This window comes from Aythya marila (assembly GCF_965140915.1).
Source record: "Aythya marila genome assembly, chromosome: 10".
NCBI lineage: Eukaryota > Metazoa > Chordata > Aves > Anseriformes > Anatidae > Aythya > Aythya marila.
In genome coordinates this window covers 7,641,853-7,657,400 of record NC_139051.1, presented here as the reverse complement: position 1 = coordinate 7,657,400, position 15,548 = coordinate 7,641,853, and the positions used below count along the sequence as shown (strand labels likewise).

The 15,548-nt window shown below is 44.0% G+C and overlaps 1 protein-coding gene across 10 annotated transcripts in view; it reads right to left on the bottom strand.

Annotated features, from left to right (window-relative positions):
- The window catches only part of CADPS (calcium dependent secretion activator), a gene marked incomplete at its 5' end in the record, with an annotated part of 195,724 nt that overhangs the window by 33,769 nt on the left and 146,407 nt on the right, over positions 1-15,548 (bottom strand). For 5 of the 10 annotated variants that reach the window (XM_082768147.1, XM_082768149.1, XM_082768152.1 and 2 more), the window contains 4 exons: positions 2,065-2,220; positions 5,334-5,480; positions 11,842-11,983; positions 13,024-13,180. In XM_082768147.1, the coding sequence (XP_082624273.1) occupies positions 2,065-2,220; positions 5,334-5,480; positions 11,842-11,983; positions 13,024-13,180 (602 nt within the window). The remainder of the gene's footprint in view (positions 1-2,064; positions 2,221-5,333; positions 5,481-11,841; positions 11,984-13,023; positions 13,181-15,548) is intronic. The other 5 variants (XM_082768150.1, XM_082768153.1, XM_082768148.1 and 2 more) reach the window with 1 other exon arrangement.

Sequence of the window (15,548 nt, the reverse complement as noted above, 5' to 3'; positions counted from 1 at the left end):
AATTTAGAAATAACAAATAATATCAGCTGCAGCTCAGGAATAACTCTGATCTTGAAAGATCCCCCAAGGGTTATGCAAATGGAAACTAATTTACAAATGTGAAACTCCCGTTCTTGGGCTTAGATCCGGGCTGGTGCAGAGGTCCTCCTGCCTGGATGTATTAGCAGAACAGGCCTGCCTTGCAAGGGCTGCTTTCCTGACAGCCCCGAAATACAACCAAGTGTGGAAGGCGGGGTGGCTCCTCCATGGCATTCAACGGTTCAGAGACAGACGCGAAGAAAAATGTTGTGTCAAACTGAAATTGCTAAAGAAACCTTAGCCAGGCCCTGTTTGCAGGTGATATAAATAGGGAAAGCAGCATATTGGTTTACATCAGCAGTGGCATTTGAACTGATTTAATTACCAGTGCCAGATTTAGCCTGGACTCGGGGACTAGAATCTTGATAATTACTGAAAGGACCAAAAGTGACTGGGATTTTCCATCTCCTCGCAGAGATGAGCATGTTCCTACTTACTTATGCTCAGAACCATTATATATAGTCACACCATCGCAAGCTAGGCCAGGTTTTTGTAGAGGGGCAATATATTTGTAGAAAGGTTGGAGCAGTTGGGAAAAAAAGCCAGCTTTCAGGCACAAAAACCCTTCTTCAGATGTACCTGGAAAATGGCTTATTTTTCCCTGTTATGTCAGCCAACCTAACCCAGTCTCATTTCTGCAGATCATCGCAGCTACAACTGCATCACAGGTGCAGTAACAGTGTCCAGTTTCAAGTGTTTAAAAAAACAGAGAAAAATCAGTATTTTGCTAGTGGTGCTGGGGACACAGTGGAGAGCAGAGCTCCACTGAACACGCTGCTGGCCTTCAGTGAGGCTGGTGGAGGCAAAGCACTGAGGAACAGAGCCCGAGGACGCCGCCGATCACTTCAGATTGCAAACCAGCACCTATGTTGCTGCAGAAGGATCCCTGCACTGCCTCACCTGGAGCATTTGCAGCTTACAGCACTGCATTTGTTTTTAAAGAATGGCCCGGCAGCTGGAGCTCAGCTGCCGTGCCAGCCAAGGACATCACGGCCATCTCACTGCACTTCCAGTGCTCAGGGTTTTACCTCAGAAGGCTGCAAGAGCAAGCCTCGAGCTGCCCGCTGCCAGCAGGCCAGCCTACTGCCTCCATCTCGGGGACCAAACGTGCCTCCTCGTGCAGTGACGTTGAATATCCAGCCTGCGAGGACGTGTGAACAACAAATCCCAGCTCGCGCTTGCAGAGCGGCCAGGCAACTGCGGTACAGAACAGCCACATCGCACATTGCAGCTATTATTAGCATGTACCAGCTGTATTTGGCACTCATTTTTCCTTTGGTCTGTCTCTTTGTCTATTAATTTTTGCACGATGGAATGCAAAGTTCATTTCTTCCTCCTGCCTGAACAGCTCTGACACCAAATGAACATGGATTGCTGTGGGAAGTTTGACAATTTAACCGTAACATTTTGTTTTCAAAGTGACGGCTGTCTGTATGTTTGCGAGTTTTTAAAGAAACCTCTCTCTTTTGTGATATCTGCAGGTGAGTATCCTGTGATGATACGGTGCCTTTTCTCTTTCAACAGCAGATGTGAAGCCTGTGTGACAAGCTACACTATCGACCTTTTTGGAATCGCTTTTCTTGCTTGTTTATTTTTTTCCTGGATCTGTGTTTTCTGGTTGCTTGCTGGGATATGCCTTGGGGCTGTGCCTTCAGCACTCGGCCTCGCTAACAAGAAACTGATTTTACAAAGATTCAACCTCAGGTGCAGCACCAACAATAAGCTAACAGTCCATAAAGCTCGAAATAGTGGGTGATTTCCTGCCTCAGTGCGAATAGGCACTCCCCAGAGTCTCAACAGACAAACCCTTGGGTGGGGAGCCCACAGTTCACAGCAAGGAGGTGGCTTTCCACCCAGTGTGTGCTGAGCTGGGGCCACGAATAAATGACGGTGGGAGTGATGCTGAAAGGCAAAGCACAGCACTGATACCGAGACAGAGACAAATGCTGCCCCCGCTGAGCTCCTGCCTTGCTCGCGCACACGTACCTCTTCACGCAGGACTCGATCATGTCACTTGCCATCAGCTTCAAGCGCTGCTCCAAGTGTTTCCCAAACTCCTCCTCAGGCCAGTGCAAATCCCGAATGAAAGTCTGTAGGGCGTCCAGCTTCCAGAACAGATCTTCCGAGGTGCCTGATCCATTGCTGGCAGGGCAGAACGAGAACACAAGTCATAAGCGGCATCAGACTCTTTGCCACCTGATGTGGAGACCATTCCTGCAACAAGTGTGGAGCAGACAGTAGTTTCATACACAGGACAACGCTGGCCATCTCCACCATCAGGATTTTGAGTTTTACCATACAGTTGCCTAATCTACCTTGCTGTCATAACCCACGAAACTCTCCAGACCAGATGAGTAGGACAACATTATGAGTTACACATATTAACAGGAAGAACGTGTGTATGGTAAAAATCAGCCTTAGTTAATAACCACATCAACGCATGTGGTTATTAAAAATTAAGGCCAGGAATCGTGGTAGAAAATCCTCGACCGGTAATAACTACCATACTGGAATGTATGCAGTTATTAAGATTTGGTTTCATGCAATCGTCCCCCCTCCGAATTGTATCTTTAGGTGGCCTTGTCCCTCCCGCCGAGGCCCCGGTTCCAGGGAAGGGACAGTGCTAACAAGTGGTGAGCGAGGACACGCGTTAGCTCTTGAACAGCTGGAAAAAAATGGGGGTAAGTCAATTGAGCTAAGGGCACTGGGCATCTCACATCCAGACCTTCTGGCTGGATTGACTGCTGCACCTTTCCGCAGAGCTGCCTCTTGCAAAGGCATCTAGAGGATGACAGATTTCCATTTTCCAAAAAAAAATTATTTTGCAACTTCTTTGGTCTGTCACAAAACTCTGAATTTCTTTCCAAAGCTTGCGTTCTCGAACCCACACCCTTGCCCAGATGGAAGTCTTTGGTCCTGCAGTGTGTAGCTACACCGGCTCTTTTCACAGTATAATTATATCCCAAACCTCCACTGATGGAATAAAAATACAGAACTCGATTGTGCTCCGCTTGTGCAGAGAAATTTATGCATCCATAACCCTTTTCTCTCCCTCTCTCCTTCTCCCTTTTTTCTTTTTTTTTTTCAGAACAATTACCAAGGGAGCTTCAAGAGTTCCAACCCCCTCCTCGCGTACCACTAATGCTAACACGGTAATTTAGAAGATATTTAACACACCATGCATTACCACTTGTGCTGACATCATCTATAGAAACAGGTGAGGGAGGGTGTTTCTATTGTGACAGATGCCAGCTGCATTGAGTTAATGCTAGAGGAGACCGGAGCTAAATGCATACACGTGGGCTACTGCGAGGTGAAAACCGTGTCCACAACATGCCAGGGGCCCTGTGGGTCCTGTGCCAACGGGGAGAACGATATCAAGGATGGGTCATCTCCATTGTAAGAGAAACGAGTCTGACACTAAGCGACAGGTAACACGTCCTCGATGGAGTGGGAAGGGTGAGGAAAAGGAAACCAGGGAAGTGAAAAGATAAAGAATCAGGCATTTCCTCTGACCAGGGGACAAGTTGGCAGAAGTCTCCAGTGCTGCTCCAGCCACCAGTTTGTAGCTTCTCCTGGTTCAAACCTGTGCTTGGGTATAAGTAAGCTTTAACAGTCTAGACCCAGTTTTAGAAATGCAAGAATTTATGTCTGAAATAATTAAATACGTGCAAATACAGTAATTGGTATTTACTACAGCAACATTATGACACCCATTTGCTTTCAAAATTTCAGAATTATTATTTTTGGTCTTTTTCTCACTTTTGATTAGGGCTTCAGGCAAGTAAACAATGTATTAGATTTATTTCCAAGTTGCACTGTTAATATTTTGCTTGTGAGCACTGCACTTAACTCTAATCGCCAGGCAGCTTGCAATACACCATTTATGTTCAAGTTTTCAGAGGGCTTATCCAATTTTCTGTCATGACATGATTCTTATCTTTTCAAGGGTAATACCACAAAGCATGCACAGAGAAAAAGATTAAAACTTTCAAGTACTCTTTACAGGCAACTGCCTAATCTAGCCTTTAATACAGCTATCTTAGCATGAATATGAGTTGTATACTTTGAAACATAAATGACCGTGATAATAGTTAAAATGTTTTAAAACTCTATTAAAAAATTAAATATTGGTGTTTTCTTTATTTCTGGTTCATTACCATTGCTCTGCAATAAAGTCTGTGCATGGCAGAGGCATTTTGGTGGACCCCAGGTGTAGATGTAATCGAGGGTGTTTCAGTAACAGTGATGGGGAGAAAAAAAAATGTGGGAGGCTTCTTTGGTTTTATCTTTTAGGAGAGAGGAGGTGGTAAGGAAAAAGCAACACAAATGTGCAGAACTGGCTGAGACCATCCCAGGATGGTCGTAAATGGCCCAGGGGAACTGGGAAGATCTCAGGTCCTGTGCTAGGACATCTTGTGAGACCTGCTGCCTCCAATGCAGATTGGGATTTAGCCACCTGTACCTCTCTCCGCATTGCTTGGTGGCTGGGACTTGTAGGGGGAATCTGCTCAAAGAGCTGACGGTGCCTGATGTGTGCTCAGCTGGGGATGTGCAGTTCCACCCTCCTGAGCACACACCTTGGTCTCGCACGGGGAGCCTGAGATAAGAGCCCGAGGCTCCTATGGAGTGACTGTGCTGACACAGTGTCTGATTTCTCCAGCCACAATCAAAAGCTCATGCTGAAAAGATCTTTCTTTAGTTGGTCATGGGATTACCCAGCCTGTAAAGATGGATGTGGAGTTTCAAACGGGCCTCCCACAACCTGAATAAAGATCATTGCAGGGCGTTTCTCTGTGTTAAACTGTTTCATCAAAATCAAGACAAAATTATTATCTGGAGCTCACATTAAAGAAAATTTACTTTTAGATCTACATCTGGTCCACAGAAATTGGTTGACTGGTATTGAAATTGGTTCATCTTCTCTTTTGGACAGAACTCTTTGCTGAGACACAGCAGCTCACATTAAACGCTCTGTGGTTTGTATGTTGGCCAGGCCGTGTCCCGCTGGTGACGGCTATTTTGTAAAGCAATATACTTGCTCAAATTCTCAGTGGGAGAAAGAAAATTTTTCAAGATTTATACAAGACACCCTCAAAATGCACATGCCAGAAATTCACTAGTGTCTCATTCAGAAAATGTCTAATTAACTGTACCACTCTTTAAAGTTTTATATAATGCAGAAACAAACAATACATATCCATGCCAAGATGACTTTAAATTTAAATGAGATCTAATTTGAACTGAATACACACTCAGAATCATAAATAGCAGCCATCCATGACGGTGCAGAAAAGCTAGGCATTTGTGGGATGCCTAGCGGGATGTTAACTGGTAGATTTGGTACTTTAGGGAGATTCACATTTGGTAGATTCACATTGGGCAGATTACTTGTTAAACTCCTGTGGAAGAAACAGACAGAAAGAAAAAATACCATAACAGTGACAATGCAGATGTAGCAGAAGCACATGACACTCATAAACAAATCTGCAGAGTTCACAGCACGACGACAGTTAAAAAACTAAAGCAAAACATTTCAGAAAGAAGCATGGGTATGGAAGCTTAAGTGTACTGTTTTGCAGTCTGCAATAAAAAGCAAGTTACTTAAAGAAACAGAATGAAAGAAGAATCACAAAGTAGCAAATTAGCAGAGTACTCAAACACCCACACAAAATAAATTAACCTTCAAGTCCTGATACCATTTCAAAGTGCAGAGAGCAGCCTTTGCTTGTAAAAATCTACCTCATAAGGAAGCGAGTCTTGGTTCAGCATTCTCAGGTTGGAGGGATCCATGAAATCGCTACGCTAAGCCAGCTACTGGAAAAGTCAGGGAGCTTTTTTTGGAATCAGGACTCAAAATAATACACATGGGTTGAAATTCTAGCTCTGCTCAAGCCCTTAACAGTATTTGCCACCAAATTCAATGGAGTCAGGATTTTACTCCAAAAACTCCGTTTATCTTGTGCTGTACAAATAATAAGTGTGCTAATCGGGATCAACTGATGGGTTCTTCCTAAATGAAGACTTGTGTCCTGAGCCTACCCTTGTGTTTCTGTATGGAGACAAAATGTGTCCCTGGTCTACGTATGTGTAGTGAGAGTTGCATTTAGTAAATCCAGGACTAGTGTATTGAATGTTGCTTAGCTGGAAATGGGCTGTGGAGTGATTAAGATATTCAAAGATTAATTTATGAAGCAAGTGTACTTGGGCACTGTGACTTTAATAAACATTTTCAGATATGCAACTGTTATGCAGAAAGAGATCTCTTAAAAATGGGCTAGTGTATTAATTTAATGCAAAATCTTGTTTCTCCTGAAACAACGTGTGGTATAGCAACACCGCATGCCTAAAGTTTTCAAAACACCATCTTTACCGGACCATTCTTTGGGCTCAGTAAAACTAGAATCAGGACTTCAGGATTTCAGCTTCATCCTGTACTGCTGAAGTTCCTGGAAGCTTCTCTGCTGATGCGCAAGGACTCAGCTTCAGTGTTCAAACTTCCCTGGTCCTGATGACCGTACCAGAAGATGCCACCTTGAAAGGTCTCCCCCATTCCCCTGGATGAAATTAGAAGGTGCTGTACAGGCAGCTTTACCAGGAGTCTTGGAAGAGTATCAAATTGCACATTTTGTGTTTCAAAATTTTAGCAACTTTTTTGAGTCATATTTTGAGGTGTATTTCTTACTTTAAATTTTATGTATAAAAAATCCAAAGTAATGGAATTGAGCTGGCTATACTGAATAAATGTTTCCTAATGCAATAGAAGATGTGAACTCCATCTCCACAAGAGCTGTTCGTCTTTGGTGGCAACTCTTAGGGAATAGACTGGGACTTAGAACCTCATTCTCCCTTTGTGAATACAATCCCTTGTCTGGGGAAAAAAAAAATCTATATACTTTTTCTAGTGAAAAAAATGTATGTTTTTGTTTGCTTTTGTTTCTATGCCTCTTAGTAGATTTGGCTTCACTTTATCTGCTTGTTGTCTTTGTTAGGCAGCAAGGAGATAGGAGAATTTACTAATGCAACAAAGCCATCCATTGTTTCCATTCATACGGTGTCTGCCTATTAAGATGATATGATTGCTGAATGAGACACAGACTCCACAGTGATTGAGAGAGTGTTAAATCTTCAGAAATGGCAGTGCATGTGGTTAAATACTGATATGGAATAAATAAAGAAATAGCAAGAGGTGGACAACATATAAATGTATAAGGGAAAGCAACTTAAATAACTTAGCCAGATGGTAAATACATAAATCAGAGGACCTTTGGTTTTAATATTAAAATTCAAGAAGTGACAGTGTTATATTAATAAAAACACTGTATTAATAAAATATGACTTCTAGAGTAAACAGTATACTATATTCACACGGAAACATATTTCTTTTATACAACACATTATTTTGCTGATGCAAGGATATGTTGCAAGAATAAGTTAGTACTCTTAAAAGAAAACAAAACAGCAAAATAATGGAGTATAATATGTTAACATACAGTAACTAATTTTAAAAATATTCTCCTGAATTGACATGCACAGTTTTGCAGGTTCAACTGATCTAATTATCTGACTAACAGTTGCAGTGAGACCTGTAAAAAATGATTAATATTACCAACAAATGTTCCAGCCTGCAGTTGCTCAGACCATAAAAACTACAGGTCCAAGATGAGAAACTGTTTCTAAAAGCCAGCCGTGCCTATTTAATATAGACAGCTAAATATAACCTCAGCCATCAGGCAGGGAATGTGGGCATTTGGATCAACAAGATGAGGGCTGTCTGATTTAAGAAGCTTTGGGACTGGCTCCTGATACGTTTGATAAAAGACGTACGCCCTGGAACTGTACTGCTTGGTTTCTTGGTTTCTTCTCATTCACCCCCATTTGTGTCTGATGGTGATGTAAATGGCTCTCACCTGCACTGCCTGCTAGGAAATTCTTGGTGCAAGCAGACTGGCAACATCCCCACGCTCATGCTGTACCATGGTACTGGTCAGAGTTGCCCCAGTACGGGAAGGAGGGCAGAAAAATCACCGTGTTTTTACTGGGGAGTCTCCGGTTTCAGGACAGAGCTAACCAAGAGCCTGGTCTGTACTGAAGTGCTTGGTTCCTACGTGATCCCTGAGATGATTTACTGATGGGAGAGGCAGACGCCTGTCTCTTCCATCACTAGAAATGCTCGCTACCTTACTGCCTAGGCTGAACAAATGCTCGAGAGCAAATCTTTTCACAAAAGCCTTGATGGGAAGCAGAGAGCTTGATAGTGAAGTAGGCAGTCAAATCTGTGTTCCTCTGACTGACACCCAGAATAGTAACAAAAATACTCATGTTCACTACACCAGTGCTTCTTGTAAGGGGAAATGTTTTTCACTAGCATCTTATAGCAGTGCAACCTCTTCAAATGGTTAATATAATCACACTGTTCAATTTCTTACATCTTAAATGAATGATACATTTATAAATAGTTTGCAAAGGGTTAGTGAGCAATCAGTCGATGTTAAAGCCAGGACTACAGTGTGGTAGAGACAGCCATAGGTCAGTGAGTAACTTCCTAGTCAAGCAATTGAGACTGGTTGTCGCTGCACCGGCTTTAGCATTTGCTCAGAAAGATCTTTCAACACAGACACACACAGAGAGACGCACACACACACGTACGTGTCTGCTGGCTGCGAGATAAATCAGCGTTCTCTGAGAAGCTAGCACGAAAAAAAAAAAAAAAAAAAAACACACCACCCATTGCACAACCCTACTTTTCCAAGACCTCTCAACTCACCAGAGAACAGACCTGCTCTGTAGCCTCCGTACTTGGATGACTGTGCGAGGGACAAGTGTTCCACGCTTCTCGGCGTGGATTCATGCGAGCACACCAGCTGCTCTAGCGATAGGGCAAGGACCCCCTGCAAATTCAGCAGCTCTGCAGAGGCAGCTTACAGAGCCCTCATGAGCACATTACCTCGGTGCTTTTTCCCCCATGTTTTCAATACTTAACAGCATCTCCCTCGCTGTTTGCGATTTCTATACCTAACTCCTCGTAGCATAAGGTGCAGAGTATTCAGCAATGAAAATAGAAGAAATACATGCTTGCAAACTGCCATCTGGTCAGGTTATGGAGGGCTACGTATTTCAGCCTTGATTGCAAGCATGAGTGCAGAGAAACCCTTTCAAAAGACTCTGCGCTGTGGAATAATTTCCTGCCTTAGAGGAGATAATGAGACTTCTTCCTTCTTGCAGCTGACTGTAATGATCCACAGTGGGACAGCAGCAGGCTGAGTGGAACAGCCATCCACGACGATCTGCCTTTTCGGGCCAACCCGAAGGCCTTTCTTCAAAGCAGAGGAAAGCCGTGGAGCCACATGCTGCGGTGTGCCCAGTTCCAGAAAAGCTCGGCTGGAGAGCCTGCAGAAGGCCGTGACTTGGATAGGAATTGGCTGGTCCAAGATATTTGAGGGTCAATGGCCTAAAAGCTCAACTGTGCTGCAGTCGGACACATAGGGGAAGAAGGAAGCAGACACAGGAGGGCAGATCAAACTGAATACGCCTCTGACCTGTGTTCTTCTGCAAGTTCACTGTAGATCAGCCAAGGAATAGCAGGTGGTCTGCCCAGGAGGCAAAAGACGAAGACGCCTTAACATTTAGTTCTGAACAGTGCATCAACACCGTCATATGAGCGACTCCCCTCTTCTCCTTCACACAGCATGTGCCACCCTCTGTGCATTCGCCGGTACCTCCCTGTGCTGGGTCTGATCAAGTGAAGCCAGCATTTGCAGCTCGCACTTCTGTGTGCGAGACACAAGAACAAAATACCGACTAGTGAAAAAAAAAAACCCAGAGTGCATCTTTTCACCAGATGGACACAAGCTTCTTGTGAAAAGCACCCACTTTCCTGCTGGAACAAATTTTGTAAATTCTCGGGTCTGTACGACATCTAATCATCTAACCGTAACCCACCCCGGGCTTTCGCTTGAATCTGTGATGCTCAAAGTGCTCTGCAACTGAAGCTCCCCAAAGGGCAAAGACACTAGAAGATAACTAAGAAAAGACGTAAAAAGTATCAAAGATAACTTGAAAATGATAGATTTTGGCATACCCTGAAACAAGGCATTTTTACAGGCAAGTACCACAGCCAAGTACTCATGTACGTCTATAGTTATGCCACGGAAGTCAATGAATGCCAAAATAATATCAGCTTCTGAAAAAAGAAAAATCAGAATGAATTGATTATTGACTGCCCGACTCAGGTAGGCAGTTGCACTGAGTTCACTGCCTCTGTTTCATAACAACAAGGAAATACAAACAGATTCATTGCTAAAGCAGAGCTCTGAAACTCGAGTTAATGCTAACTTCGAAGTGCAATTCTGCTTGAAGGAGTGGCTGTAAAAATGGCATTCTCCTACTCGAAAGATCTATTTCTTCTATGTTTTCTGGGTCACATCTGCTTATTTGAAACAAGATTTTTTAGGATTTTTAATCCTGTTAGCCTGCAGACCAAAGACAGCAAATGGAAAGTGAGAGAGACTCCTGAACGCCAGCCACTTAACCCCACTCAGAACAGAGGGGATGATCAGGTGTCAAGAAAAGGCCCGCGATTTGGCAGGCACAATCCTTATGGATGCTGAGGATGCACAAGAAAGAAAGGAGAAAACCTGGGTAATCAGATTCCAGGTTGCATATGGGAGGCTGGCTGCTGAACAAATTCTCCTTTCCTTGTAAATTGAACATATTTGGTGTGAAAAGCCCTGAAAGACCACACGTTCTTTTACACAGCAACCTCAGAGCGCAGTGCCACTTAACTTTGCTTAGAGAATGAGGAAAAAGCAGGGAAAATAACCTCTATAGAAGTCATCTGGTCAAAATCCCTGGTCTGAGACACTGTCAGACTCACTGTGCTTGCACAGAGTCAACCCTTCTAAGTCCTTTATTAGAAGGAAAAGTCAGTTCTTTTCCTTCACAGGAACCGACTTGGGCTTTTACAGCAAGCACAGCAGGGTTCAGCAGTGCTTCAAAACCTGTCAAATAACAACAGCAATCTAAAGCAAATGTCATGTTTTCACCATCCACTCGCTCTTGGGTTTAGTACGGGCTTCTCTCAGGCTCCTTATTTCTCGCTGGCCAACCCCTAGTCCTCCACATCTATACCTGATTCTGCTTCAGTCACCTCCCCTAGGTCTCACTCGGGTTTCTGCATGCTGGTGGCCTGTTGGGTCACCACGTCCCCGCTGGGCTACTCCCTTCTGCATCTCCTTGAGCTGGTCGGGGCTGGGACCCCTTCGGGCTGCCCGGGGACACAGCCCACAGCCACCAGCCGTGGGGATGTTGTGCCATCCTTCCACGGGGTGGGTGGAAAAAAATGAGTACGGGGAAGAATAAATACAGCAATGACTCACTCAGGTCACAGGGCTGGACTGAACGCAGGAAAGCGAGGGTTTTGTTCTGAAAAGGAGCTGTTTGAGTTCAAAAGCAGCATCGGGGAAGGCCTTTTAGGATGGGATCCAAAAAGCCATGCCAGCTAAGAAGGTTTTCACATTTTCATGCTTCCATGTCCAAAGGCACACGATTTGAACTGAGGCAGCAATGCATTTCAAAAAGCAAATACCATTTCCTTCATTAACTTGAAAACCCTGAAGAGATCAGGCCTTCTATTTTTAGCATTCAACTAGAAAACATAAAGCACTTTCTGCACGTCCAATCTAATGGTTGCTAATTCATCTCTGCATGAATCTCCATCCATTTGCACCCAAATTCCGATTGTATCAAAGGAGGTTTCCTTACTTTACTGGCTCCCATGACTCCCGCTCAAAGCCCCTGTGAATTGACTGTGCAATTGAGGACTCCATCAGATCGACATATCTAACAACAAGTGGAGCAAACAGGTCTTGGAGGTGTTTGTGGAATTTTCCATTGCACAAATTATCTAGAATAGATAAATAAAAGTATAGTAAGAAACTAATGTTACTAAAAGCTCTGTAACAAGCCACAGCGTGGCACTTCATCACACAATGAATTTGTCAGCGCACAGAAAGAAACTCCAAGAACAAAACAGGAGCTGGCATCAGGCACTGATGCTCACGACAAAGACAGGAATGGCTTCTTATTCAAAACAAGTAAACAAACAATGAATCTTCTTTTCCATTAATGTCAAACTTACAAGTTACAAATACATTATTACTTCCTGTGAATAAAATGGGTGTAAGAAATACAGCATGGCAAACATTAGGACTTTGGCAGGTAGGAGGATCATTTCTTATTCAGTTACTCACTACCATGACACTGGAAATTGCTTTTGGAGGATGAGTCCCTGGCTTTTTTATGTGGTGTCAGAAAGCTGGTGGGGCCCTGGCCGAGGATGTAAATCAAGGAAAGAGCCAGCTCAGCCACCAGCTCCCCGGCAGCAGTCACACCACCCTGGGGAGTGCCAAGTCCCCAAGGGTTTTGAAGGTGTGAGCCCATGTGTGCTTTGGAGAAGAGCCTTATTTCACAAAGCACTCAGCTTCTGAATTACTTTATGCTCTCATTGACTTTAATTTAAATCTTTTCCTCCCTTCAATAAAGTCTTTTAAAAGCAGGGACTGGTTTACTCCATGCTAAATAAATGCAGTACACACATATAAAACAACACACACATTTAATGACAGTGAGATAGGGTACAAAATTCCCTGCTTGTCAGGCAGCCATTACCAAGAGACTTGAGAAGATGAAGCCAAATAAAAGTTCAACTTCTCACCTTCAGCTGGGGCGTTTGATTTAAGGGGTGTCTGTGTGTGCATCAGAGAATTGCTTTTTTTTATATTATTATTTTCTAGTGGAAATGGAACAAAATCAAGCCGATGCTACAAGAGGCTGTCCTGTGCATCTCTACCCATCTCAGTTCTCTGTGCAGTGCGGAGAGGCTGAAAGTGTTAGCAGTAACCTGAGCCGCCCACTGAAAAGAAACGAGCAAAATACAATACATACAGTCACTACGGAGGAAATCGTTTAGAAGCTGAAAGAGCGGGAAGCTGTCCCATGTGTCTGGGGGTTGCACCTCTAACGCAGCATCCATATCCACTGCAAACAGTGACAGGAAGGTCTCCGCGTGCTCGACCATTAAGTCTGACCACCAAGCAAAGGCCTTCAGGGTTGGTAGAAAAAGATAACAGAACAGTATGTTAGTTCTAATAAAGCACAGTCAAAGATGCTAGGCCACATACCTTAAACAAATGTGCATCCCCTGGAAACTACCTTTATTGTAAAGAGAACAGTGCTTTGAAGTGCTGGCTGCACGTACAGCGCTAATCACGGGAATTAGGCACTGCTGTTTTCATACAAAGGGTTCTTGCAGAGGATCCATTCAGAGCTCCACCGTGAAGGCAGGCAGTTGTAACATGGCCGAGAAGGTTTTGTCTGTTCAATTTACAATAAATGACTTAACTCGTCTTTAGTTATGCTAATTATCAGAAAGATCAACTAATCATTATTCTGAAGTACAGAAATTGGGGAGTTTCTTCACTATTTGTGGGTTTTCTGCTGTGTTTTTCAACAGTTTAATTTTTATTTGGATTCTCTACTTCTATTTGTCTTGAAAAACTAGAAGCCTAAGACATTAGGATCTGTCCTAAATCTTTCACACTCTTATTTACAAATATTTAAAGCATCACCTGTACGAGTTATTAGAGCACTGTTCATTTTACATGGTCAGCTACACACACCCATCTAAACACACTACCACCTTCGTTAACGCTACTTATCAGGAAACAAAGCTCTATCATCAACATGCCAAGATAAAAAAAAAATCTACGACAAGCCTGTATTTTCACAGAGGCAGGAAAAAAATATATCTAATCTTGAAAGCCAAAAAATATCAGTGAAGTAACTCATTCTCATGCACACGGGTCCTTAAAATTCACTGGCCGGGCCCTGTGACGTGACATTCACATCGTACACGGCTCAGATGTGAATGTTCCCGACGCATGCATGCGTGTTTAGTAATCACTTCTGGCTGGGCACATGCAGTGTGAGAAGTGCTGCCGTTAGGGCCATGTGCTGTAATTTGTAAGGGAGAGGAAATTACTCAGTGACTTAAAGGATCTGAGAAATGTCTTTCCAGCACCCTGCAAGAGAAGGAAACCTCTAGCATAGGGACGGGACTAGAGATGGAATAGAAAAGACTGAGAATAAAGAAATCGGTTCAAAGAGGAATTGCTGGTCAGGAGGGGTATTTTTTGCCTCCTGGAAGGAAGCTTTTGGCAGACATGAATAAGCAAAATGGACTTCAGTTTTCTTAGGGTTCAGTTTTGATTCACTGATGTTTTCCTGCTGACGCTGATGACAACAGCAGAATGCCTTTGATGAATCCTGGTATAGATGGCTGCAGAGAACAACGCCAGCTCTTGGTTCTCCTGGCCATGGAGAGGGATGCTGGCAGGAGGACTCTGGGACTAGTTCCACTCCTTTGCTCCCCCAAAATGCAAAGCAGGCTGATATTACCCTGCTATTATTCCATGAGTTGATATAAACTGGTGTTGAGACATGCAGAGGTAGGATGCGACACAGGGCATTATGCATCCAGAGCACATCCAAGATGTAAAATAACCAAAATACCCAAATAACCCCCAAAGAGGCACAGCTTTGGAGTGCCCAGCCATGGAGGTGCAGGGGTGCCAGGGCAGGCTGGGCCATGCTGTGCCCGGAGAGGCAATGCCACCAGGTTACAGCATCCCTGTGCTCATAGCATGGGGGTGAGGTGGGTAAGTTGGGCTCCTTCATCTGCAAACCGTCCCCAGCCCCACGTACGTGGAGGAAATTGTCAGGCATCACTGCAGCAATGCCTCCCCTGGGATGCTTGGACAGCCCAGGGGCAGCTATGATGGAGAGTTTGTTATTCAGAAAAAGCCAAATTTGAAGCAAGGGAGTCTGACAGGGCTGAGGGCATGGCAATGCTCTTCAGTGCTTCCTTCTGCATGCAGCCCAGCCCATGGACATCCGTGAGTGCTGCGAGAAGAGGTGTGGTGTCCCTGCAAAATCATGCAGGAACCAAAAACATCAAGAATCAGGTCTGCTTCGGATGCCTGCCCAAACCTCCTCCCAAAAAAATGTTGGGAAACGAATGGACATTGAGAAATGTGGCTGTTGAGGGTCCTCTGAAAATTAGCAGCTCTTGTCCATGCTTTTGAAGGAGGGTGACGAGGCTGTCCTTGTACAAACATGGTTTTCTGGCTGCTCGTCTGCCTGCCAAGAGCCTGCCACGCTGCCTCCCCACGTCTGTGCCCAAAAAACGATCGCTACAAAGGGGCAGCAGCCAGTATTTGGGGAGATGGGAAAGGGGAGGCCAAAGAGTATCTTCTGCAACAAATCCCATATAATCACTGCAGAGCCCTGCAATAAAAACCTGCTTCCATAAAAAGGAAAAAAAATGCTATTTTAAAAGAATGAGGAAGAAAAGCATATGATCATTTGTGGAAAAAAAATGCCCAAACCAGTCAGTTTCCCTTTTGCTGGAA